The 26952-nt window shown below is 38.4% G+C and overlaps 1 protein-coding gene across 3 annotated transcripts in view; it reads right to left on the reverse strand.

Annotated features, from left to right (window-relative positions):
• Window positions 1–26952, reverse strand: part of PTPN4 (protein tyrosine phosphatase non-receptor type 4) — a 187671-nt gene that overhangs the window by 142985 nt on the left and 17734 nt on the right. For 2 of the 3 annotated variants that reach the window (XM_082631396.1, XM_082631395.1), the window contains exon 2: window positions 10066–10220. In XM_082631396.1, coding sequence (XP_082487522.1) covers window positions 10066–10203 — 138 coding nt within the window. In that variant the 5' untranslated portion in view covers window positions 10204–10220. Of the gene's footprint in view, window positions 1–10065; window positions 10221–26952 lie in introns of those variants that run through there. The other variant, XM_082631397.1, reaches the window with a different exon arrangement.

The following is a 26952-nucleotide window of genomic DNA, read 5'->3' on the forward strand; positions in this document are numbered from 1 at the left end:
TCTTTAAACTACAAAGAAAAAAAACTATCAATGTAGAATTCTATACCCAGCAAAAATATCCTCCAAAATAAGGAGTGAGTAAGTACATTTTCAGACAAACAAAAAGTTGAAAGACTGTGTTAACAGACTCTATTTCAGAAAATAATAAAAGAGGTTTTTTCGGATGAGGGGAAAATATTCTAGATGGAAGCATGGATATATAAGAAATGAAGAGCTGCAAAAAGTTGAAATATAAAGGGAAATATAATAGACTGTTAACTATTTAAAGCAATAATAACAGTGTCTTGTAGGGTTTATAACATATGAGGAGGATGGCAAAAATACATAAGAACAATAGCAAAAAAGTAGGAGGCAGGTAAATGGATTTAAACTGCTTTAAGGTTTTTGCATTTGGGGGGGAACATGGTAGAAGTAGAGTTGACCCTTGAACAACCTGGGGGTTAGGGGTGCTGACCCTCCACACCGTTGAAAATATGTGTGTAACTTTGTGGTCAGCCTACATATCCACGGTTCCGCATCTGCAGTTTCAACCAAATGTGGATTGTGTATGTAGTCACTGAAAAATAGGTATGTATTCACTGAAGTATGTATTCATTGAAAAATATCCACATATAAGTGGAACCACACATTTCAAACCTGTTATGTTCAACAGTCAACTGTACTAAATAAAGGCAGACTTTTGTAAGTCCTGACACATTTTGCAATTTCTAAGGTAGTCACTAAAAGTATGACATTAAAAGGTTAATCAAGAAAAGCTAATAAAGGAGATAAAATGGAGTAAGAAATACTTAAAAGAGAGCACAAGGGAACCTTTCTTGGTGAGTGAAGTATTCAATACCTTAATCTGGTGGTAGTTCCACAGATGCATACATAGATAAACATTCATTGAGTTGTATAGTAAAGATGTGTGCACCACAGTGTATAACATGTATTATAAATATTATAATAAACAAAAAAACTATACATAATTTCTAGAGTAGGGGACACTAAGCTACAGAATCTTTCTAAATAGAATCCATCATATATTTATCAAAATTTTAATGGCTTACAGCTATTTTCTGAAACTTTTTCCCATAATATATGAGGCACTAAATAATTGCTGTCATTAAATAAAGTACATGAACAATGACAACTTAATTTACTGTACTAGTGCCAAGATAAAATATACCTAATTCTCAAAAATGTAATATATTTTAAATTTTATTTGTTTACTTATTTATTTTTGGCTGCATTGGGTCTTCGTTGCTGTGGGCAGTGGGCTTTCTCTAGTTGCGGCAAGCAGGGGTTACTCTTCGTTGCAGTGCGCAGGCTTCTCATTGCAGTGGCTTCTCTTGTTGCAGAGTCTGGGCTCTAGGTGCACAGGCTTCAGTAGTTGTGGCACGCGGGCTCAGAAGTTGTGGCACGTGGGCTTAGTTGCTCCGCGGCATGTGGGATCTTCCCAGACCAGGGCTCGAACCCGTGTCCCCTGCATTGGCAGGCGGATTCTTAACCACTGCACCACCAGGGAAGTCCTCAAAAATGTAACATTTGACAACTGTTTCTTCTTTACTTTTTTTTTTAAGTTTTTTTTGATGTGGACCATTTTTAAAGTCTTCATTGAATTTGCTACAATATTGCTTCTGTTTTATATTTTGGATTTTTGGACCACGAGGCATGTGGGATCTTAGTTCCCCAACCAGGGATCGAACCTGCAGCCCCTGCATTAGAAGGCGAAGTCTTAACCACTGGACCGCCAGTGAAGTCCCTCCTCTTTACCCTTTAAGAATAAACTTGTTTTTTTACAATTTCCATGTACATGTATTTTTATTCTTATTCTTATTATTATTATTTTTGGCCATGCTGTGCAGCTTGCAGGATCCTAGTTCCCTGACCAGGGATTGAGCCCGGGCCCTGGGCAGTGATAGCACAGTCCTAACCACTGGACCACCAGGGAATTCCCATGTACATGTATTTTTAATCAATATGCCAGAAACAAACTGGGTTTTGGAAACTGTACATGTGCAACAGTACACAGGTAAGAATATCATATATAAACATAAAGCAATTAGGAGACTGCTGTTTTGTGAAATTTTAATAATAATATTCTTCCAAGGAAACATTTCTGGAACTAGAGAATAGGTCGACTGGATCACAAGCAATAAAGCAAAGAAGAATCAACCTTTCCAAATGTGAATTGTGAGTCAGACACATAAACAACACTTCAAAATACTCTCATTTAATTCTAAACATCCTATGCAAGATAGGTGTTCTTTCCTAACAAATGAATCCGCAATACAGTAAGGTAGAGCAACTTACATATAATCACAGGACCAGTAAATCTTCAAAATAAAAACTTATAAAATTCTTTCAATAGAAGTAAATGTCTTTATCAGTAAAGACTTATGCGTGACAAATATATTAAGACCTAAGAACTATACATGCCTGATAATAACAAAAACAATCAAAGAATAAACCAAGAAATATGGTAACTTTGTGCACAATTATAAATCTCATTGATACTTTTCTTGTGCTTAACATGATATAGTTTAGGAAAAAAATTCAAAATAGAGAAAAGATTTAATAACCTATCACATACTACAATCTTGGAATTTTCAAACACTACGACAACTGGCCCATTATCACATCTTTTTGCCCTAAGTATGCCCACTTCCATTTTAACATCTGATTTTCCTCAAAACACCTTCGTAAATAGTAAATTCTCCTTCAGAGTAGATGTTGCAAGTCAATCTGAGAGACTTCAAGGTTAATAAACGAGGCAGACTGGACACAAAGGTGTGCTTAAGATCCACGACGATGCTGAGAGGGCAGCGCTCAGAGCGAGCCTGAGACTGCTCTTCATGACCAGCTCTCACTCCCCGTCCCTCTGCCAATCATGCAAGAACTAGAGAGTCACTCTCTGAAGAAAACGAGCCAGTGATAATCTGGACTCAGAGACATCAGGTACAGCTGATTAATTTTCACTGAGCTGAAAACAGGGGAAATCCACATGATAAATGCAAGTCTACCTACGGAAGAGCTGAGACCGCCCTAGTCCCCTTCTCTCCCTCAGCTCTACGAAGTCCCAGTCAGGGCTCCACAGGCTCCAGGCAGATGACTGAAGGACTTCCCCCTAGGGAAAAGACATTCTGAACTAACCAAATATTACTATATAACTACTTTGTTTATTGAAAGGATGACAGAGAGGAAGTATGTGTGTATGGAGGGGAAGGAGAAGTAAAGTCTCACCCTCCAAAGTCAACACATGATACTAACAACAAAAAACAAACCAGACAAAACCAGACATACTGTAAGATGCTTCTTAGAACCATGGTAATAAATATGAGAGAAAAACTAAATGTGTCAAATGCAGTTACTTCTAAGGGGCAACAGGGTAGGTTTAGGGTTCTGTTAGTTTTGTTGTGACACTTTACAGAACAATTATTTTAAATTGTGTACATGAATAAACCAATAAATGTAAAAACAAAAAATTTCTTAGGGAATCTGGATGATGTATAAATGATAGTATTTTTAAAGGAATTAAGAAATCAAATTTAGGGACTTCCCTGGCAGTCCAGTGGTTAAAACCCCACGCTTCCACTGCAGGGGGCACAGGTTTGATCCCTGGTCAGGGAACTAAGATCCCGCATGCCGTGCAGTGTGGCCGAAAAAAAAGCAATCAAATGTAAGTAGGGCTAGAAATAATACGTAATAAAATGGTTAAGTGTTGAAAATAACAGGTCCAAACACACCTTCTCACATACACACACACATTACTGGCTCTGCTATCAACTTGGCAAGTAACCTAATGACTCTAAACTTATCTTCTCACGTGAAAAATAAAGACAGTGGAACAGTAACTAGGAAAAAATCCCCCAAACCCTATCCTCCTTTACAAATATGACTGTAAAATGATTCCAAGTAAGTTCCGTTTAGGTAAATCCATCATCCTTATACTCCTTTTACCTCCCATTTCAATCAGCATCCACCTGCTAACCCCAACTCTATAATCCAGTTTGTACTACAGATTTGGTTAACAAGTACTTTACCAAATGAAAACAAGGTGAGGTTCAGCCAACTAAATATTCATCAACCCAAGCTATAACATGACTACAATATTATTAATTGAATTTCATTTTATTTCAAGGGGAAAAAATCTATGATTTATTGCATCTTTCCCTAACAACTGAAGTACTGGTATCATTTTAAAAAATTAGCCGTTAGAGAGCCCAGAAACAAGCCCATGTACCTAGGGTCAATTAATCTACAGCAAAGGAGGCAAGAACATAATACAATGGAGAAAGATAGTCTCTTCAACTGTCTGGTGCTGCCCCAGTGAGTGGTGCTGGGAGCTGGACAGCTACACTTAAAACAATAAACTTAGAACATTTCCTCACACCACACACAAAAATAAGCTCAAAACACTTTAAAGACCTAAATGCCAGACACGACACCATAAAGTTTCCAGAAGAGGACACAGGCAAAACACCCGTTGACGTAAATTGTAGCAATATTTTCTTAGCTCAGTCTCCCATGGCAAAAGAAATAAAAGCAAAAATAAACAAATAGGATCTAATTAAACTAAAAAGCTTTTGCACAGCAAAGGAAGCTATCAACAACAACAACAAAAACTTATGGAATGGGAAAAAATATTTGCAAATGATACAAATGGAAAGGAGTTAATCTCCAAAATATACAAACAGCTCTTATAACTCAATATCACAAAACAAACAATCCAATCAAAAAATGGGCAGAAGACTTGAATAGACATTTTTCCAAAGAAGACATACATGTGACTAATTGGCACATGAAAAGATGCTCAATATCGCCAATTATTAGAGAAATGCAAATCAAAACCACAATGAGTTATCACCTCACAACTGCCAGAATGGCCATCATCAAAAAGCCTACAAATAACAAATGTTGTAGAGGGTGTGAGAAAAAGGAACCCTCTTATACTGTTGGTGGGAATGTAAATTGGTGAGATATCTTAAAAAACTAAAAATAGAATTGCCATATGGTCCAACAAATCCACTCCTCGGTATGTATCTGGAAAAAACAAAAACACTAATTCGAAAAGACACATGCACCCCAATGTTCATGGCAGCACAATTTACAACAGCCAAGACAAACAAGCCACCCAAGTGCCCAGCAAAAGATGAATGGATAAAGAGGATGTGGTCCATATATACAATGGAATACTATGCAGCCATAAAAAAGAATGAAGTAATGCCGTTTGCAGCAACGTGGATGGACCGAGGGATTATCATACTAAGTGAAGTAAGTCAGAGAAAGACAAATGCTATATGGTATCACTCATCTGTGCAATCTAAAAAATAATACATATGAATGTATATGCAAAACAGAAACAGACTCACAGACATAGAAAACAAACACATGGTTACCAAAGGGGATGAACAAATTAGGGGTATGGGATTAACAGATACAAACTACTATAAACAGAATAGATAAGCAACAAGGATTTACTGTATAGCACAGGGAATTATACCCAATATCTTGTAATGACCTAAAATGGAATATAATCTACCAAAAAAAAAAAAGAATCACTATGCTGTACACCAGAAACAACACAATATTATAAATCAATTGTACTTCAATAAAAAGTTATCAGTTATTCTTTATTGAGTACATAATAGATACATTACAAAGAACAAAAAGAAAACTGAGGGAAAATGCAATGTGGACAACAATGAAAGTAAACAAACAAAAATCCTCACTGCATAAGTTTAGTTTTGTCTTTAAATGCTGCTACCGATGAAGTGCCTCAGAACTGTGCACTGAATCACATGTGCTAAATAAATGATCTTACATTTTGAATATTATTTCAGGTTTTCCAAATATAACTCTTTATATGTCAATTTTATACATATACATTCACATATAAAATAAATCTATAGGGGCTTCCCTGGTGGCACAGTGGTTGAGAATCTGCCTGCTAATGCAGGGGACATAGGTTTGAGCCCTGGTCTGGGAAGATACCACATGCCGCGGAGCAACTAGGGCCGTGAGCCACAACTACTGAGCCTGCGCTTCTGGAGCCTGTGCTCCGCAACAAGAGAGGCCACGATAGTGAGAGGCCCGCGCACCGCGATGAAGAGTGGCCCCCTCTCGCCGCAACTAGAGAAAGCCCTCGCACAGCAACGAAGACCCAACACAGCCAAAAATAAATAAATAAAATTTTAAAATAAAATAAAATAAATATATAAAGCCCAGAAGCATAGAGCAATTTAAATGACACAAGGGGCAGATAGTAAACATTCAACTCCCTCTCATCTCCGCCCTCTAGTAAGTCAGCCATCCTTCAAGTAGCAAGAGAGAGTCCTGGGAGCACATTCCTAAGTTCTATACAAAAGCTGAACACAGGTACAGCTATGTGGAGAGGCTGTGGTAACATGGAAGCCTCCACCAGGGGGACACGTTGGCAGACTATACTTTCCCAGAAGAGTCTACAGCAATATTTCCCATCCCACGTGATCTTTTAGAACCTTGCCACTTTCCATCAAGAGACAGTCTATTTCCCTTTCCTTGATCCCAAGTGTGACTCTGTGATAGCCGTGACAAACAGAATATGGTGGAGGTGACATTATGTGACTTTCAAGGCCAGATGAGAAACAGTAATATGACTAGAGCCTGGTGCTCTCTCCGAGGATGCTCACTTTTAGAAGGCAGCCACTGTGCTGTGAAGAAGCTCAGGGCACACAGAGAGGTCATACACAGGTGTTCATGCCCCAGCAAAGGTCTCAGGTATCAGTCATACAAGCTGAGTAAGCCTTCAAATGATTTTAGCCTCCAGCTTTGCGTCTTCCAGCTGAGGCCCAACAAATGCAGCAGGGATAAATCATCCCTATTGGATCTGTGACTTACAGAATCCCTGAGGATAATAAATACGCCACTAAGTTTGGGGGTAATTTCTTATGCAGTCCTAATAACTGGAACAGGTTGGTTCTACAGAACTCTGCCTTATCACACAGCCTACCGCTATACAGGTGTACCAAAGTAAAAATAAAAACAAAATTTAGGCAAAAAATCCTCTTAGGTTGGTGAAATCAATCCATGTAGTACAGATACTACACCTTTTAAAGTATTAATGGAAACAAGTTTTGGTGAATTGATGATGAACTTAGGGCATGAGGGAGACAATTCTATAGGCTGGCTACAGTAAAGAGAATGGCTGTGTAAACAGAACCTGAAGCTGAAGCAACACTTATGGGCTTACCTCACTCCTATGTCCACAACAGAGAAAGAGAAAGAGAAAAAACTCATGAAGTTGTATCAACTCCTTTAGTACCACATTTTCTCTCAGGAAAATATAAAGGAAAAATTTTGATGAGATAAACACCAGATGGAAAAAAAGCAGGCTTTGGCAACAATGAATATTTGATCTGTGGTACAGAAATCTTTTAGGGAAAGCAATGCCTGCAACAGATAAGACGTTACAAATCATCCGCCGGTAGTCTCCAAAGGAAACTAAGTGGTTTTCCTTCCTGGTGAACAAAGATGCTGGTGAGCCTAGCAGCTGCCAACAATGTGGATTTCTGAGACTTAAAGGTACTTAATGGACATGAGAGAATAACTAGCAGAGGTTCAAGCTCCCCTACTAGTTTGCAGCCTATCATGAACCACTGCACAGGCTGTAAGCTACATAACTAGGGAACCATTCATGTAGATTAAAATAATCAGCATCTGTAATAAAAGTGCAAAGCAACTCAGACACTCTGAATGATTCCAGCCCTGACACTCAGAGGAATAAACATACTACATATCCAACAGTCAGTTTCTCATATTGTTCCTCTTAAGTTTTTTGATATCCTAAAATAATGGTAGAGAAAGTTTCTAGTAATAAACTCAACTCAATTAGAACTGATATTTAAATATATTGGGACTTCCCTGGTGGTCCAGTGGTAAAGAATCCTCCTTACAATGCAGGGGACACAGCTTCGATCCCTGATCGAGGAACTAAGATCCCACAGGCCACAGGGCAACTAAGCCTGTGCACCTCAACTACTGAGCTCTCGCACCTCAACTGGAGAGCCCGCATGCCACAAACTACAGAGCCCAGGCACTCTGGAACCTGCGCGCCATAACTACAGAAGCGCATGGGCCACAACTAGAGAAGAGAAAACCCTCATGCCACAACTAGAGAGAAGCCCACGCACCACAATGAAAGAGCCCACATGCCTCAACAAAGATCCCGTGTGCCAGCAACTAAGACCCGACGCAGCCAAAAATAAATTAAATAAATAAATAATAAATCTCTTTTAAAATCAATAAATATATCAATATAATATATATTAAAAGATCTAAATATAAACAAAAATAAAATAAATATGCTAAATATATGTCTTCCTATAAGAGTAATTAAATAGCACATTGATTTCCACACTGAAAAATACAATACTATTATCAACTAAATTGCCCAACAGGAAAATTATGCTAGATGCAAAATACAGCATAAACATAATGTGTGGAGAGAACATTTAAGATTTCTTCTCTTAGCAACTTTCAAGTATAGAACACAGTACTGCTGCCATTAGTCACCACGCTGCACATTAGCTCCCAGGACTTATTCATCTCATAACTGGACGTTTGTCCCCTTTGACCAACATCTCCCCATTTCCCCCATCCCTCGGCCCCTGCCAACCACCATTCTGAGTTCAGCTTTTCTAGATTCCACGTATGAGTGAAATCATACTGTATTTGTCTTTCTCTGTCTGACTTATTTCACTTAGCATGATGCCCAGGTCCATCCATGTTGTCACAAAAGGCAGGATTGGGCCTCCCTGGTGGCGCAGTGGTTGAGAGTCCGCCTGCCGATGCAGGGGATACGGGTTCGTGCCCCAGTCCGGGAGGATCCCATATGCCGCGGAGCGGCTGGGCCCGTGAGCCATGGCCGCTGAGCCTGCGCATCCGGAGCCTGTGCTCCGCAATGGGAGAGGCCACAACAGTGAGAGGCCCGCATACCGCAAAAAAAAAAAAAAAAAAGGCAGGATTTCAGAAGATCAATATTTTACACTACTTCAAGATTTCGAAGTCTAGAAATACCTGCGTAACACAGCAGAAAACAGATGAAGGTATTATCCTGGAGATGTGGAAATGAGGAATGAAGAATTCCAGTTTCAATATGGACTATATATTACATACTATTATTTTCATAATATTAAATTTTGGGGTGTGATAATGATATAGCTGTAATTTATGAGATCCTGAGGCTGCTGAAACACAGGTGAAGTGTACCACCTACTTTCAGAAGGGTCAGAAAACACACACAGAGAAAAAGAAAGATAAAGGAAATGAGCAAAATGTTAACAACAGGTCAATCTAGGAAATGGGTAGGTGGGTATTCATGACACTAGTCTCTCCCCTTTCTGTAGGTGTGGAATCATTTAAATAAAAAAGAGGAATGCCTTTGCATATATCAAGACATGTTCACAGCAACATTACTTATAAGAGCCCAGGGTGGACAGGATCCAAATATACACAAACGATAAACTGGACAAATAAATGGAGATAAATAAATGGATAAGTAAACTGTGGTGTCCTCATACAAGAGAGTACTACACAGCAATGAAAATGAACCAACTACTGCTAACACAGCACACAGGTGAAACTCACAATGCTGAGCAAATAAAGCTGGACACAGGTAGGATGAACAAACATTTGTTGAATAAATGTTTCAGATAAGGCTCAGATAAGATCAGGGCTGCTATTTATCTTTGTTAAGCAAAATAGAATAAGATCACAGACAGTAGAATAAGATCACAGTGGGAATGTATAAATTATTTATGAGAACAACATTCCTTTCCCGCACCCTCAAGCACATTTATAAAAACCACCTACATACTATTGACCTGCTCCACTAATAATGCGCTGCTGGTTTGCAAACCCCTTCAAAGACCTTGAATTAGAATGTGTATTTGATAGTTACAAAACCAAACTAACAAGACTTTTTCCTCTTTGAAGAAGGCTTTCCAAACTGTACTACGATTAAACAATTTTAGTTTTAAAATTTAATCTAAATTCAGATTTATAACCAGATTATTAAAATTTTAAAAGACATAAAATACTTACATTAACTTTGAAAGCCTGTACAGTGTTATCCAGAAGAAGGATGTTGCAAACCACCTCTGTATGCAGTCTATCTCGGGCCAACTCTGATGCTCGTACATTGTAGGTTCTGCCAGCAGGCAATCGGAAACGTGAGGTCATTACTGTCCACACAAGGTCTAAGTTGAAAAAAAAAATTAACTAAATAAAGGGACAGCTGAAGATACAAATTATTTATATAAAAAGGTACAAAGTTATTACATATTTTTCAATTAACCTTAAGTAAAAAGCAGTTACAAATTTTGAAACACCTGGATAGGAACTGTAGGTATAAAAGAAGATACCATATATAGTTCATCATGTAAACTAAAATTACAATTGCCTGGACGAGGAGCTTTGTTTTGAACTGTCCATTAAGAAGACAATACACAAATTGCGGAGGTAGCCATATTCCAATTCAAAATATATAAATTTAGGAGCAGCCAAAAAGGAGGAAGGAAAATATGCTACCTCAGGAAGCCGGGCATTACTCATTGATGCAAGCATTAAAAAGACACGAGGACGGCAACAGGAGGGAAGGTTATTCACCTCTCAAGGGCCTTTCCTTTTATTCAAGCTTAAGATTTGGGGGAAACATGGGAGCTTATTAGTTAGGATTTTTTTTTTAATATAACAATACCCTTTCATTTTAACTATCCTCAAATGAAAACTAATTCTAATAGAACTATTCTTAGGAAAACAAAAACAAAATAGAAAACTTAAGACTACAGATCTTTGTTTCTCAATTTTTTAACCTAAGAGGGAACAAAGACTGCTTATTAAAAAAAAAAAAAAAACAGGTATCACATCATTTTCAGCAACAATTGACGTTAAAAGACAATGAAGATGTAACTTTGAAGTTCTGAAAGAAAATTATTTGAAACAGAATTATGTTCCCCCCAAATCAGCATTCATGTGAAAGAATAAAGTTACAGACATTTTCAGACATTCAAAAATTCGAAGTTTAAAATCCATAAAACTTCCCTCTAAAAGACAACTGGGGGACTCTCCTGGTGGCACAGTGGTTAAGACTCAGCGCTCTCAATGCAGGTGGCCTTGGTTCGATCCCTGGTCCAGGAACTAGATCCCACATGCGTGCCGCAACTATGAGTTCACATGCCACAACCAAGGAGACTGCCTGCCGCAACCAAGGAGCCCGCCCGCCGCAACTAAGACCTGCCGCAACCAAATAAATAAATAAATATTTTTTAAAAAATAAAAATAATAAAAGACAACTGGATAAAGGAAACAAACTACACGACAAACACAACTATATAGAATTTTAAAATATAAGTAAGCAATAAGTACTAAGAAATAATAAGTAAAAATTAATAATAAAAAGAAATAGCAATTCAAATACATGGTATTCAGTAACTGCAGTTGACATCGTACTGTTCACATCAAAAGGATTCAAGCTAAAAGTAAATGTCAATGTTACATACGTATAAAAATCGTATAGAGGAAAATAGCTTTGGCATGTTGACAGAGAGGGGCTAGCCAAGTAAAATTCACCAATTAAAAGACAGTGATTGGCAGTTTCCAGTTCCACAAGTAAAGAGCTCAGGAAGTCCCCACTCCATCCTAACAAGTAAAAAAAAAGCAGAACAGAATGGAAAATCAGCAACCCTTCTTGGATCCATAAGAGAGGACACAGGGCAAACTGCTGTCCCAAAGACTGGAGAGACAGGTGAAGACAAAGTGTCACAGCTTATGGGAGTAGAGACTTCAAGTCTCTACTTGAAACTGCCACGGAAACCAGTACATGAGGAGGAGAGCCTGAATCCAGCTGATGACTTGCTAGAAGCTCAATGTGGACAATTCCAAGAGTTTTTTTAAAACTCCAGGGGGCCAGTCATAGCAGGTCTCACACAATATTGTGAGATTGACCTCCAGGAGCTCCGTCAGATTCCCACAGTAAATATCAGAGAAAAATACCCGAACTTCCCACAAAGGGTGGGATGGTGGAGGTGGGGGACACAAGACCATTATGAAATACAGTTGACCCTTGAAGAACACAGGTTTGAACTGCAAGGGTCCACTTGTACGTGGATTCTTTTCAATAAATACAGTACTGCATGATTCACAGTTGGTTGAACCCATGGGTAAAGAGGACTGATTATGAGACTGAGCATGGGTGGATTTTGCTATCTGCAGTAGGTCTTGGAACCAATCCCCCATGGATCCCGTGGGACGACTCTCCATGATTTTTCAACTTCGTGTGGGGTCAGCACCCTGAACCCCCAGGTTGTCCAAGGGTCAGCTGTACACCAGAGCACTCTGTTCTCCTTAACAAGGGCTGTTCTTAGGAGAAAACTAGTTAACCAAAACCTAACTGACCTGGGGCAAGGAAAGTACTCAATTCCAGCTGACTCTAGCCTTCTAGAGGGAGAAGGGAAATACCCAAGTCCAGCCCACACTAGCCATCCTGTCCCCCTAAAAGGGGAGAGAAAAAACTGAGAAATACTTGTGTAGTTCATAGTCCAGAGGCGTACGCTCACTACAATACTGAAACCTAACCACAAGACTACAGAATGCTTCCTTTCCCCCCCGTTACTAAAGGCCTATTTACTGAAGTTCCTCTTACCAATATATATAATGTCTGCCTATTGAGAAAATTTTATAAAGTACACCAAAAGGGGGGAAAAAACACAACGTGAAGAAACAGGGCAAGCATCAGAACCAGACCGGAAGGTGTGCTGGAATGACCACACAGGGAATTTAAAACAACTATGATTAATAATATGCTAAAGGCTATAATAGGCAGAATGCAAGAATAGATGGGCAGGGCTTCCCTGGTGGCACAGTGGTTGAGAGTCCGCCTGCCGATGCAGGGGACACGGGTTCGTGCCCCGGTCCGGGAAGATCCCACATGCCGCAGAGCGGCTGGGCCCGTGAGCCATGGCCGCTAAGCCTGCGCGTCCGGAGCCTGTGCTCCGCAACGGGAGAGGCCACAACAGTGAGAGGCCCGCGCACCGCAAAAAAAAAAAAAAAAAAAAAAAAAAAAAAGATGGGCAATGCAAGCAAAGAGAAGAAAATCCTAAGAAAGAACTAAAAAGTTACATTACAGGTAAAAAACACTGCAACACATATGAAAAATGCCTTTCATGGGCTTATTAGGAGACAGACTCTATGAGCTAGAGGATGTATCAATAAAACCCCCAGAAACCAAAAGCAAAAAGAACAAAGACTGAAAAAAACAAAACAGAATACCCAAGGACTGTGGGACAAATACAAATGATGTAACATATGTGTAAGAAGAATGTAAATTGGTGCAGCCACCAATAGATATATTGGGCATAGATATATGCCCAGGAGTGGGACTGCTGGATCATATCATAGTTCTATTTTTAGTTCTTTAAGGGACCTCCACACTGTTTTCCATAGTGGCTGCACCGATTTACATTCCCGCCAACAAGAGAGAAAAAAACACAAACAAAACCCCCACAAGAACCAAACCCAAGACCAAAAACCCTATACTTAGCCGTATCATTTAAAACTACAGAAAATCAAAGATAAAGAAGACAGAGGAAAAATCACCTTAGCTATAGAGGAGCAAATATAAGAATTACATCTGACTTCTCAACCAAGCAAGAAAGAAGACAGTGGGGTGAGATACTTAAAATGCTGAGGAAAAAACCCCTCAACCTACAATTCTGTGCCCTGCAACATTATCTTTCAAAAGAGAAAGACGAATACTTTCTCGAACAAAAGTTTAAAAATAGAGGGAATCTGTTGCCAGTGGACCTTTGCAAGATATGTTAAAAGAAGTTCTTTAGAGATATAAAGAAAATAATATAGATCAGAACTCAGACTTAACCAAGTGAAAGCCCTTAAAACAAAGACTGGGCCCTTCCTGAAGTGAAAGGAATTCTGCTGCAGGCTTTAAAGACATTATCTGTCATGCAGCAAGAGGGCCCGTGACAGGGCCATGTGGCAAGGAAGCACAGGGCCTCTGTGGGCTGACAGTCAACAAGGGACTGAAGACCTCAACTTCCCAAGCTGCCGCAGTCCAGTCGACACCTAGCTTGCAACTTTGTCACCTCCAACCAAGCTGTGCTCATACACCTAACCCACAAAAACTGGGAGAAAATAAATGTGTGTTGTCTTAAGCTGTAAATTAACTTTAAAAGAATGGAGAAATCTGCATTGCTTAGCCCAATTACAGAAATGCACTATCTGTTCTAAATATTTAATACTCTCAAATATGGATTGTCACAAGATGTTGGTATCCTATTATTTACAATAAAACCTTTTTAATTTAGACCCTGCTAACTGAGAGCTTTAAATAATTTTATTTGATTATTTGGTTTGATGTTAACCTCTAACCACTGAGGAAAAGCTAAACTCATCAAATAGTAATCTTTAAGTTCTTTAAAATTTTATTTATCTACAGTTGGTTTATAGTAATGTATTAGTTTCAGGTGTACAGCTTAAGATTCTTTTCCACTATAGGTTATTTCAAGATACTGAATATAGTTCCCTGTGCTATACAGTAAATCCTTGTTGTTTATCTATCCTATATGTATTAGTTTGTATCTGCTAATCTCAAACTCCTAATTTATTCCTCCCCCACCTTCCCCTTTGGTAACCATAAGTTAGTTTCCTACGTCTGTGAGGTTGTTTCTATTTTGTAAATAAGTTGATTTATATGATTTTTTTAGACTCCAAATATGAGCGATATATTATTTGTGTTTCTCTGACTTACTTCACTTTGTATGATGATCTCTAGGTCCATCCATGTTGCTACAAACGGCAATATTTCATTCTTTTTTATGGCTGAGTAATATTCCACTGTATATATATATATATATATATATATATATATATATACCACTTCTTTATCCATTCATCTGTCGATGGACACTTAGGTTGCTTCCATGTCTTGGCTGTTGTGAATAGTGCTGCTATGAACACTAGGGTGCATGTATCTTTTCAAATTACAGTTTTCTCTAGATATATGCCCAGGAGTGCGACTGCTGGATCATATGGTAGTTCTATTTGTAGTTTTTTAAGGGACCTCCATGCTGTTCTCCATAGTGGCTGTATCAAGTTACATTCCCACCAACAGTGTAAGAGGGTTCCCTTTTCCCCACACCCTCTCCAGCATTTAAGTAATCTTTAAATTTTAAAAAAATTTCTTGAAAAAAAAAAAAACTTAGAAGAATAAACTGAGTTTTACACTCATGTATGTGAAATATATATTTTCCATTAAAAAACACTAAGAATAATTTCTAAGTAGATTACCAGTAGATTCATTCATATATTCATCCAGTCATTCAACAAAAATTTGTTGTCTGTGCCAGGCACTGATCTAAGTACAGCTGGGATGAAAAAGAGGATGACCAAAAACAAACCCCCAAAACTGCGGGAGTGGGGTGTTCACAAAGGGTTTTGAGAAGCTCCAACAGATGCCTGGGAATCCAGAAGGCCGTCAGCATGTGAGAACTATGCACGTGCCCAGGAAAGAGCTGAAACAGCCCTAATCTCTCACTTTTTGATAACCTTGAAGCTCTGCAAAAACAAGATGTGAAGGCTAAAGCAGGGCTGTAAAGCCTTGAAAGCCCCATCAGCAAAGGTTGGAAAACTTAGTGGTTCGAGGTATGTAAGAAAATCTGTCCATTCATTAGCTGACTGCTAAGTCAACTGAGCAAAAAGAGTGCAGCAACACAATGACATACAGATTTTATAAAATTAGTTCAGGAAGGCCACTAAACAAACTAAATAATCAAAGCAGCACTAAATAAACAAACACTAACAAAAACAAAAAGAGCAACAATAACAGACCAGGGAGGAAGGAATCTGATTTCTAGAGCTGATAAAACGTTATTTTAAAAGTACAGAACTCCACATGCAAAATTCCAAAAATGTAAATACAAAACAAAGAAAAAAGCACGATAGAATGACCTACATACAGGAGAGAAAGAGAAAAAAAAAAAGGAGTTCAATAGAAACTGTGCCTGAGGAAGCTCACACAATGAACTTACTCAACAAAAATCAAGGGTTATAAATATGTTAAATAAAATAAACCGCAACTACAGAACCAAAAGAGAGCTGAGAACAATATCACACCAAATGGAGAATATAAATAAAAACACAGAAATTACTTTTTAGACAAGCAATTCAGAATTCTGTAATTAAAAAGTAAAATAACTGAAATTTAAAATAGAAGGGCTTAACAGATTTGAGCTAATATAATAAAGAGTTAGCAAACTTGAAGATAAATCAATTGAAGGATTTCCCTACTGGTCCAGTGGCTAAGGCTCTGTGCTCCCAAGGCAGGGGGCTCAGGTTCAATACCTGGTCAGGGAACTAGATCCCACATGCCACAACTAAGAGTTTGCAAGCCACAACTAAAAGAGTCTGCATGCCACAACTAAGGATCCCGCATGTCACAACGGAAGATCCCACATGCTGCAACTAAAATATCCTGCATGCAGCAATGGAGATCCTGAGTGCCGCAACTAAGACCTGGCGCAGCCAACTAAAAAAATAAATAAATATTTTTAAAAAAATTTTTTAAAGGTAAGTCAATTGAGAATATACAGTTTGAGGAACAGAAAGAACAAAGAATGAGGAAAAATGAGAACAGCCTGAGACCTGAAAGACACCATCAAGCATATCAACATACTCATAATGGAAGTTTCAGAAAGTCAACAGAAAAGGGGGCAGAGAGAATATTTGAAGAAATAATGGCATATAAGTCCCCAAATTTGACTTAAAAAAAAAAATCACATCCGAGAAACCAAATAACTTCCAAAAAGATAAACTCAAAGAGATCCGCATCTAGACACATAGTAGTCAAACTGTTAGAAACCAAAGAAAAAGAACATCTTGAAAGCAGCAAGGGAAGAGTGACTCATCACCTACAAGTAATCCTCAATTATATTAATAGACAATATCTAATTAGGAAACATGAAGGTCAGAAGGCAGAGGATGACACATCCAAATTACTAACTGAGAATGACTATCAAGAAGAATTTAATATCCTGCAGAACAATATTTAAAATAAAGGAGAACTTGAGATAGTCCAAGATAAACAAAATGAATTTGTCACTAGCAGATCTCTATTAGAAAAAAATTAAAGATGAAATGAAAGTATATTAGATAATAACTAAAATCCGTAAGAAGAAATAAAGACTACCAGTAAGGGTAACTACATGGCTAAATATAAACAACACTATAAATTTATTTTGTATTTGTAACTCTTTTTTAATCTATGGAACTTAAAAGACAACTGCATAAAGCAATCTTTATAGCACTGTGTTGACGGGCTTATACTGTATGAAGATGTAATCTGTACGACAATAGTACAAAAGAAGGAGAAGGAAAAGTGAACCGTATAGGAGCAGTTTCTATGTGATGTTGAAATTAAACTTGTATTTATCCCCAACTATATGGTTATAAAGTAAACCCCCAGAGAAACAACAGTTGACCCTTAACAACATGGGCCTGAACCGTGTAGGTCCACTCATATGTGAATATGTTTCAACAAATATACAGCTGGCTCTCCATATCCACAGATGTGGAACCCCAACTGTAAAGGACTTCAACATCCATGGATTTCAGCATCTGCAGAGGCTCCTGGAACAAATCTCCCACAGAAACAGAGGTACAACTATTCTAAGAAATAAACTCAAAGTAAAAATAAACAACAGAATTAAAATGACAGGCTAGAACATATCTAGTTAAAATAAAAGAAGGTAAGACGGAGGAATAGAGAAAAATGGAACAAAAGACATAAGAAAACTAGCAAAACGGCACTATCTTATCAATAACAACGTTACATATAAATGGACTAAAAACTCAAATCAAAACACACAGATTGGGGCTTCCCTGGTGGCGCAGTGGTTGAGAGTCCGCCTGCCAATGCGGGGGACACGGGTTCGTGCCCCAGTCCGGGAAGATCCCACATGCCGTGGAGCTCCTAGGCCCGTGAGCCATGGCCGCTGAGCCTGCACGTCCGGAGCCTGTGCTCCACAATGGGAGAGGCCACGGCAGTGAGAGGCCCGCGTACCGCAAAAAAAAAAAAAAAAAAACCACACAGATTGGCAGAATAGATCCTTTTTTAAACCCTGCTTCATTTATCTGCTCTCTACAAAAGACACATTTCAGATTCAAAGACACAAACAAATTGAATGTAAAAGAATGTAAAAAGATATACTACAAGAATAGTAACAACAGAAAGCTAGAATGACTATTAAAATCGGTCTGGTTGGAACTAAGACACAAATTCAGCAAAGTTGGAGAATACAAACTTAACTCAAAAAATCAGGTGGATTTCCATACACTAGCAATTAATGATCCAGAAAGGAATGTAAGAAAATAAATCCACTTACAATAAAACCAAAAATAATAAAATACTTAGAAATGAATTTGACTAAGGAGGCAAAAGATTTCTATAGTGACAACTACAAAACATTGAGGCAAATAAATTAAAGAAGATACAGATGAATAAACATCCTGTGGGAGGGGATAGCAGATACCACGACTCTTGAGTGCTGAGCATAACTCCCCCACGTGAACGCATCAAAAACACACCTACATGCGGATCGATTCCCACTAAAAGAAAATGAGCCTGGCAAAAAGACTCTTCTACAACGAGGCTGTAAAGAAAGAGCCACGTGGGCTTGTGTAGGAGGGAGGAGAAGCAATCAGGTTAGGAGCCACACCCCTAGGAGGGGACACAGAAGGAGAGACTACAGGCTTGGAGACCCTGCCTGAGGAGCGAGCTCTTTGAATCACACACTGGGCACTCCAACCCTGGGGTCCAACACCACTTAACTGGTGTGAAAACCAGTGGGACTTACAGGAGGTCTGTAAGAAATCGAGACTCCATTTGTGAAGAGCACACGCACGCTTACTGACTCCCGGGAACAAGGTGGAGGAAGAAGACTGAAACCACCCAGGGCTCCAGAAAGTTTCTCTTGACCAGCCCAGGGCATGCCCCAACCCACACCAAGCACCCACTCCAGCCCCTCCAGCTCCAGCAGCAGTGTGAGGGCTGCCATTGCTAAGGGCAGTGCACACCCGGCAGGGGACAGAGTGGCTTGCACAAGACACTGCATCTGAATAGGGAGGGAGCGGCCACTGCTGCCACTAACAGAGACATCAGACGGGGAACTGTCTTGAGCTCTGACTGGCACCACCCTGGCAGAGCCCTGGCCTGCACCAGCCCCTCTTGCTCCAGGGCTGTTCCCCTCTGGGACGAACGTGCCACTGCTGAGAGGGGAGAGCGCTCACACTGAAAGGGAACGGAACCACCTTGCACCCAAACTTCAGGGCTTCTGCTCCAGCATGTTGGGAGCCGACCCCGTGCCAAACAGGGCGGTGACAACCACTGAGCACAGAAGCTCTGGCTCAAACCTGGCTCTAGCTCCAGCACCTCCATCTCCAGCCCCACCTCCTTCCAAGGTGACAGCTGCGAGTCCACCCTGTGGTGTGACCCGTGCTCACTTCAGATCCAGCTCTCCTACCAAAGCCACTGAGTGTCTGCAGGCTGTACAGGGACACTCCCACCCAAGTCTACTCCTTCAAGACTGCGACAGATAATGTGTTTCACCTGATTTCACAGACAGAGAAAGTTAACCAAAATGAGAAGACAGAGAAATTTGTTTCAAATGAAAGAACAAGAGAAAAAAAAAACCTGTAAAAAAACCTAATGAAAGGGCTTCCCTGGTGGCGCAGTGGTTGGGAATCTGCCTGCTAATGCAGGGGACATGGGTTCAAGCCCTGGTCTGGGAGGATCCCACAGAGCAGCTAGGCCCATGAGCCACAACTACTGAGCCTGCACGTCTGGAGCCTGTGCTCCGCAACAAGAGAGGCCAAGATAGTGAGAGGCCCGCGTACCGTGATGAAGAGTGGCCCCTGCTTGCCACAACTGGAGAAAGCCCTCACACAGAGACGAAGACCCAGCACAGCAGAAATAAATGAATTAATTAATAAACTCCTACCCCCAACATCTTAAAAAAAAAAAAAAAAACCTAATGAAAGAGAAATAACTTACCAGATAAAGAGTTCAAAGCATTCATAGTAAAAATGCTGCCTGAAAAGAACAGATGAAGACAGTGAGAAATTTTACAAGGAACTAGAAAATATAAAGAAGAATCAGAGCTGAAGAATATAATAAATGAAATGAAAAACACACTAGAGGAATTAACAGCAGACTGGGTGATACAGAAGAATGCATAAGCATTCTGAAAGATAGAATAATGAAAATCACCCAATCAGAATAGCAAAAACAAAAACAATCTTTTAAAAAATGAGGGCAGTTTAAGGGACCTCTAAAATAACATCAAGCATATACTATTCACATTATAGAGGTCCCAAGGGAGAAGAGAGAAAAAAGCGTTGAAAAATATTTGATGAAATTATGGTTGAAAAATTCCTGAACCTGAAGAAGGAAACAGATATCCAGGTACAGGAAGCACAGAGTCCCAAACAAGATATACCCAAAGAGACCCATACCAAGACATATCATAGTAAAATGGCAAAAGTTAAAGATAAAGAGAGAATTCTAAAGGCAGCAAGAAAAAAATAGACAGTCACATACAAGGGAACCCCCATAAGGTTATAAGCTGATTTTTCTGCAGAAATTCTGCAGGCCAGAGGAAATAGCATGATATATTTAAAGTGCAAAAAGGGGAAAACCTACAACTTAGGATACTCTACTCAGCCAGATTATCATTCAGAACTGAAGAAGAGATAAAGAATTTCTCAGACAAGCAAAAACTAAAAGAACTCATCAATACTAAACTGACCCTAAAAGAAGTGGTGAAGGGCCTTCTCTAAAGAGAAAAGAAAAGGCTACAACAAGAAGAATTTATAGGAAAGGAGAAACCCCACTAGAAAAGCCAAGTATTTAGTAAAGGTTGTGGATCAAGCACTTAAATAAGCTAGTATGAAAATTAAAAGACAAAAATTATAAAATCAACCATAACTACAATGAACCGTTCAGGGATAAACACGAAGATGTAAAATATGACATCAAAAAAACACAAAATGTGGGGAAAGGGAGTAAAAAATGTAGATCTTCTAGAATGTGTTTGAATTTAAATGACTATCAGTTTAAAACAAGTAGATATAGTTATAGGTCAACATATATGAACCCCATGGTAGCCATAATTCAAAAACCTACAATAGATACAGAAAAACAGAGTGAAAGGAACACAAGTATACCACTAAATAAAATCACTGACTCACAAGGGAAGAAACTAAAAGAAGAACAGAGAATAACTACAAGAACAAGCAGAAAACAAGTAAAAAAAGTCAATAAGTACTTATTGATCAATAATCACTTTAAATGTCAATGGAATAAAGCTCCAATCAAGGGCTTCCCTGGTTGCACAGTGACAGTGGTTAAGAATCCGCCTGCCAATGCAGGGGACACGGGTTTGAGCCCTGGTCCAGGAAGATCCCACATGCTGCAGAGCAACGAAGCCCATGCGCCACAACTACTGAGCCTGTGCTCTAGAGCCTGTAAGCCACAACTGCTGAGCCCACGTGCCACAACTACTGAAGCCCTAGAGCCCGTGCTCCACAACGAGAAGCCACTGCGATAAGAAGCCCACGCACTGCAACGAAGAGTAGCCCCCGCTCGCAGCAACTAGAGAAAGCCTGCACTCAGCAATGAAGACCCAACATAGCCAAAAATAAATAAATAAATAATTGAGTAGCTCCAATCAAAAGACATGAGGTGGCTGATTACATTAAAATGACCCATCTATACACTGCTTACAAGAGACTCACTTCAGAGCCAACAACTGAAAGTGAGGGGATGGAAAAAGGTATTCCAAGCAAATGGAAATGAAAAGAAAACTGGCGAAACTAGACTTTAAAACAGTCTATAACAAAAGATGAAGAAGGGCATTACATAACGATAAATCAACACAGGAGAATATAACGTTCATTAACATATATGCACTGACATAGGAGCACCTAAATGGATAAAGCAAATATTAACAGACATAAAGGGAGAAACTGACAATAATACAATAACAGTAGGGGACTTTAACACCCAACTTGCATCAATGGACAGATCATCCAGACAGAAAATTAGTAAAGAAACAGTGGTCTTAAATGACACATTAGACCATTTGGACTTAATAGATATCTACAGGACATTCCATCTGAAAACATCAGAATATACATTATTTTCAAGTGCACATGGAACATTCTCCAGGATAGATCACATGCTAGGCCACAAAACAAGTCTCAACAAATTTAAGAGGACAGAAATTATAGCATGCATTTTTTCTGACCAAAACGGTATGAAACTACAAACCAATTACAGGGCGGGAAAATGGGAAAACACAAACACGTGGACACTAAACACATGCTACTAAAAAACTACTGGGTCAATGAAGAAGTGAAAGAGGAAACCAGAAAATATTTGGAGACAAATGAAAATAAAAACACAACTTTCGAAAATCTATGGGACACAGCAAAAGCAGTTCTAAGAAGGAAGTTTAGAGTGATACAGGCCTACCTCAGGAAACAAAACAAAAAATCTCAAATAAACAACCTAACTTACCATTTAAAGGAATCAGAAAAAGAACAAAGTCGAAAGACAACAGAAGGAAGGAAATAATAAAGATCACAGGAAATAAATAACTGGAGACCAAAACAAAAAACAATAGGAAACATCAATGAAACCAAAAGCTGAATTTTTGAAAAGATAAACAAAACTGATAAGCCTTTAGCCAGGCTCATCAAGAAAAGAGAGCCTAAATAAAATAAGAAATGAAAGAGGAAAAACTACAACTGATCTCACAGAGATACAAAGAAACCATAAGAAAATACTACAAAACATTTACATACCAACAAATTGGACAACCTAGAAGAAATGGATAAATTTCTAGAAACATACAATCTTCCAAGACTGAACCAATCCAAACATACCAATCACTAGTAGTGAAACTGAATTAGTAATTTAAAAATTCCCAGCAAACAAAAGTCTAGGACTGAATGGCTTCACAGAGGAATTCTACCAAACATATAAGAACAGCTAACAACTACCATCTCAAAATATTCCAAAAAACTGAAGTAGAGGGAATACTCCCTCCCAAATTCATTCCATGAGGATACCATTACCCTAATAATAAATCCAAACAAAGACACTACAAAAAAAGAAAATTACAGGTCAATATCTCTGGTGAATACAGGTGCAAAAATGCTTAACAAAATATTAGCAAACCAAAATCAACAATACATAAAAAGGATCACACACCATGATCAAGTAGGACTCATTCCAGGGATGCAAGGATGGTTCAATATCTACAAATTAATCAATGTAATACACCACATTAACAAAAGGAAGGGGGAAAAAAAATCACATGACCATCTCAACAGACACAGAAAGAGCATATGACAAAATTCAACATCCATTCATGATAAAAACTAATCTAACTTGGTATAGAGGGAACATACCTCAACATAATAAAGGCTATTTATGACAAACCCACAGCTAATATACTCAGTGATGAGGGATATGGGATTAAGAGATACCAACTACTGCATATAAATGGATAAGCAACAAGGATATACTGTATAGCACAGAGAATTATACTCATTATCTTGTAATAACCTATAATGGAGTACAATCTGCAAATATACCAAATCACTATTATGCTGTACGCCTGAAACTAACACAATACTGTAAACCAGTTATACTTCAAATAAAATTTTTTTCAAAAAAATTAAAATTTATATATATTTGCTACCTCTGTCCACTATTAGAACCTAGAAGCAATAGTCCAGTAACACTGAACGTACATAATGCCCTATATACTACTACACACTAAAAGAAACCAGGACTTCGTGGGAGAAAAGGCTGATTCCAGAGCTGGTGCAGAGAAGATACAAGGTCAGGCTAAATCTCTCGTGCTGGTAAGTAAAGAAGTCCTCAAAATCTGATGGGAACAAATAAAAAAACATGAGAGGCAGTTAAAAGGGGCTCCCACCAGTTAAATGAGACAACTTAAGTTTTAAGATAAATAGTAACAAGAATAGATAATACTCTGAATAAAACAAAAATCCATAGGTCTAAACTGATACTAACTTTTTTAAGTCAGGGAAGGGAAAACTCTTCTTTGTAGAATAATGTCAAATGATAAATGTAGAATAACACAAATAGAAAATTGCCATTTTACAACTACCATAACTGATTTAGGCAAGAATCATCAATGAATGATAAAATCACTGGGTGAAAGTTTATTGAGGAACAAGATACACACATAATCTCAAAGTATTTTTCCACTGATTACTTAATTACAAAGGGTGAAAGGTATCCCTACAATGGAGAAATCTGTCAAATCCCACCTTAACCAAATGATCATATTTAACCTCACCAAAACTACCGTCATAGGCATCATGATGTTACACATTGAGAATACAACTCCTATGTAATATTCCTGCCAAAAATATTTAACCTGAATCTGATTATGAAAAAATAAATTAAAACAATCAGACAAATCCAAATTGAGGGAGACTCTACAAAACAACTGGCCTGGATTCTTCAAAAATGTGAGGGGAATGAGGAAAAAGGGAGAAAAAAGAGATTAGAAGAAGGCTGGGGAAGCAGTGTAGATTAAAAGAGACGTAACAATGCAATGAAACGTGTAGTCGTTGATCCAATCATGAATCAGAAAAAAAAAAGTCAAATCTATATCTGTATCTATATCTATGGGACTTGTTTGGACAACTGGAGGAATTTGAACATGGAATGTATTTCAGATTATAGTACAATGTCAATGTACTACAATATAGTGTCAATGTTAAATTCCCTGAGTGTGATCATGTGGTTATACAGGAGAATGTGTTTATTTCTAGAAGATGCATGTTTGCATGCTGAAGCATTTAGAGGTAAAGTGTTATGATCATGATGTCTGCAACCTTCAAACAGTTCAGAAATTTTTAATATATAAACACAGAGAGAGATAAAACAAAGTAGCAAAACGTTGGCAATTGGTGAATCTATATGAAGGGTACATAGGTGTTCAATATACTATTCTTGCTACTTTTCTGTAAGCTTGAAATTTTTCAAAATAAAAAGTTGTGAGGAAAGAGTAAAAAAAATCTTTTCAAATTCTGTTTTCACACTTAAAAGAAGCAGATAAAAACAAAACCTTTGTTATCCAAAATTATGAAGCAATTAACCACTCACAAAAAGTTTTCAGGATAACTGACAATCCCTTACCATTATCATTTTGTATGGGATGTTCTCCAATGAACCATATGCTTTGCTACAATCTTAATTTCTTATATGATGCTCTGGATGTAACTATAAATTAAAATGTTGGTATTGTAAGTACTGGACTGCATAACTTAGCTTATTGCTATAACACTTATTCAGTGAAGGCTCCCTCAGCCCTCTGAACTAAACTTGGCAATATAACACTGAATAGGCCAGATTCTCTTAGGACAGTACTGCTAAAACCATGAGCTACAGGAACTTCCCTGGTGGTCCAGTGGGTAAGACTCCATGCTCCCAATGCAGGGCACCTGGGTTCGATCCCTGGTCAGGGAACTAGATCCTGCACATATGCGCAACTAAAAGCCCACATGCCACAACTAAGATCCCACATGCCGCAACTAAGACCCAGTGCAGCCTAAGTAAATAAATAAATAAATACTATGAGCTAGAACACTGTTATCCTGTAGAAGGAAAAGGAAAAAAAACATCAAATGTAGCAATAGTTTTGATCTAAAATTTCTCTATATATATTTAATATACCAAACACATTTGGATAGTAGTTATTATACAATAACTTACACAAGAAGCTTCTTATTTAACAAATGGTATAGTACAGCAAAAAAGTATCCCAGTTAATCATGCACAAACCAATCACCTGAGACATGAGCACACTGATTTGCTGATATACAGGCAGCATTTTCCAAATGTCCTCTGATACCCTTTATTCAACTGCTACTGACCTCTAAGAATGCTGAATTACCATGCCAAAATAAATACCATATTCATTGTGAACTATAAACACAGGACTCATGTGAACTATTTCTTGCATCAAATTTATTTACCTGAGGCTTTTCCTTTTTTGTTACTTAATATTTTACATTTCATTATTTCCTATTTATACATTATAGCATTGAAAGTACTGTGTGTTTGTGAGAGTGAGAGAGAGAGAGAGAGAGAGAGAGACACCTAACCCACTAAGGCCTCTAAAGAGTCCCCTAATCCTGGGCCCTCAATACACCTGTTCACTCATGTACACATGTCAGCAGCTCCTAGTTACGAGACACAACACTAGATGCTAGAGATATAAATATATATACATCTAGCTCTCTGCCCTCAATGAGCTCACAGTCTAGTTGGGAAGGAGACTTTAAATAACTCGGTGAAACAGTATACTAAACAAAGATGTCAACAAACTGTCCTAGTGAGTCAAAGAACTAACGTCTCTCCTGTCTGTAGCTCATCGCCTAAGTACTAGAAACAACTTCAGCAGCCGCGAGTTCTTTCCCTCTGCACGTTCTAAATTTCTGATCTAGTCTCTTCTACAGGAGACTCCAAAAATACAGTCTATCCTTCATAAGTACCAACAGCCAATGCAAGTTGTTTTCTTCTTGTCTGAAAAGGGCCAGCCGTGTAGTATATGTGGTATCATCTTTTGGGCTTTGGTGTTCCCCTCTTATTCAGCAAAAACTATTTTCTTACTAGTTAGGGGTTTGAGCATTTTTAGAAGGAAAGGAAAGAAAAAAAAGAAAGAAAGGAAGAAAGGAAAGAAAGAAAGAGAAAGAAAGAGAGAGAGAGAGAGAGAAAGAAAGGAAGGAAGGAAGGGAAAGAAAGAAAGGAGAGAGGGAGGGAGGGAGAAAAGAAAAGAAAGAGAGAGAGAGAGAAAGAAAGAAAGAAAGAAAGGA

Source organism: Mesoplodon mirus (assembly GCF_964341445.2).
Source record: "Mesoplodon mirus genome assembly, chromosome: 8".
Lineage (NCBI taxonomy): Eukaryota > Metazoa > Chordata > Mammalia > Artiodactyla > Ziphiidae > Mesoplodon > Mesoplodon mirus.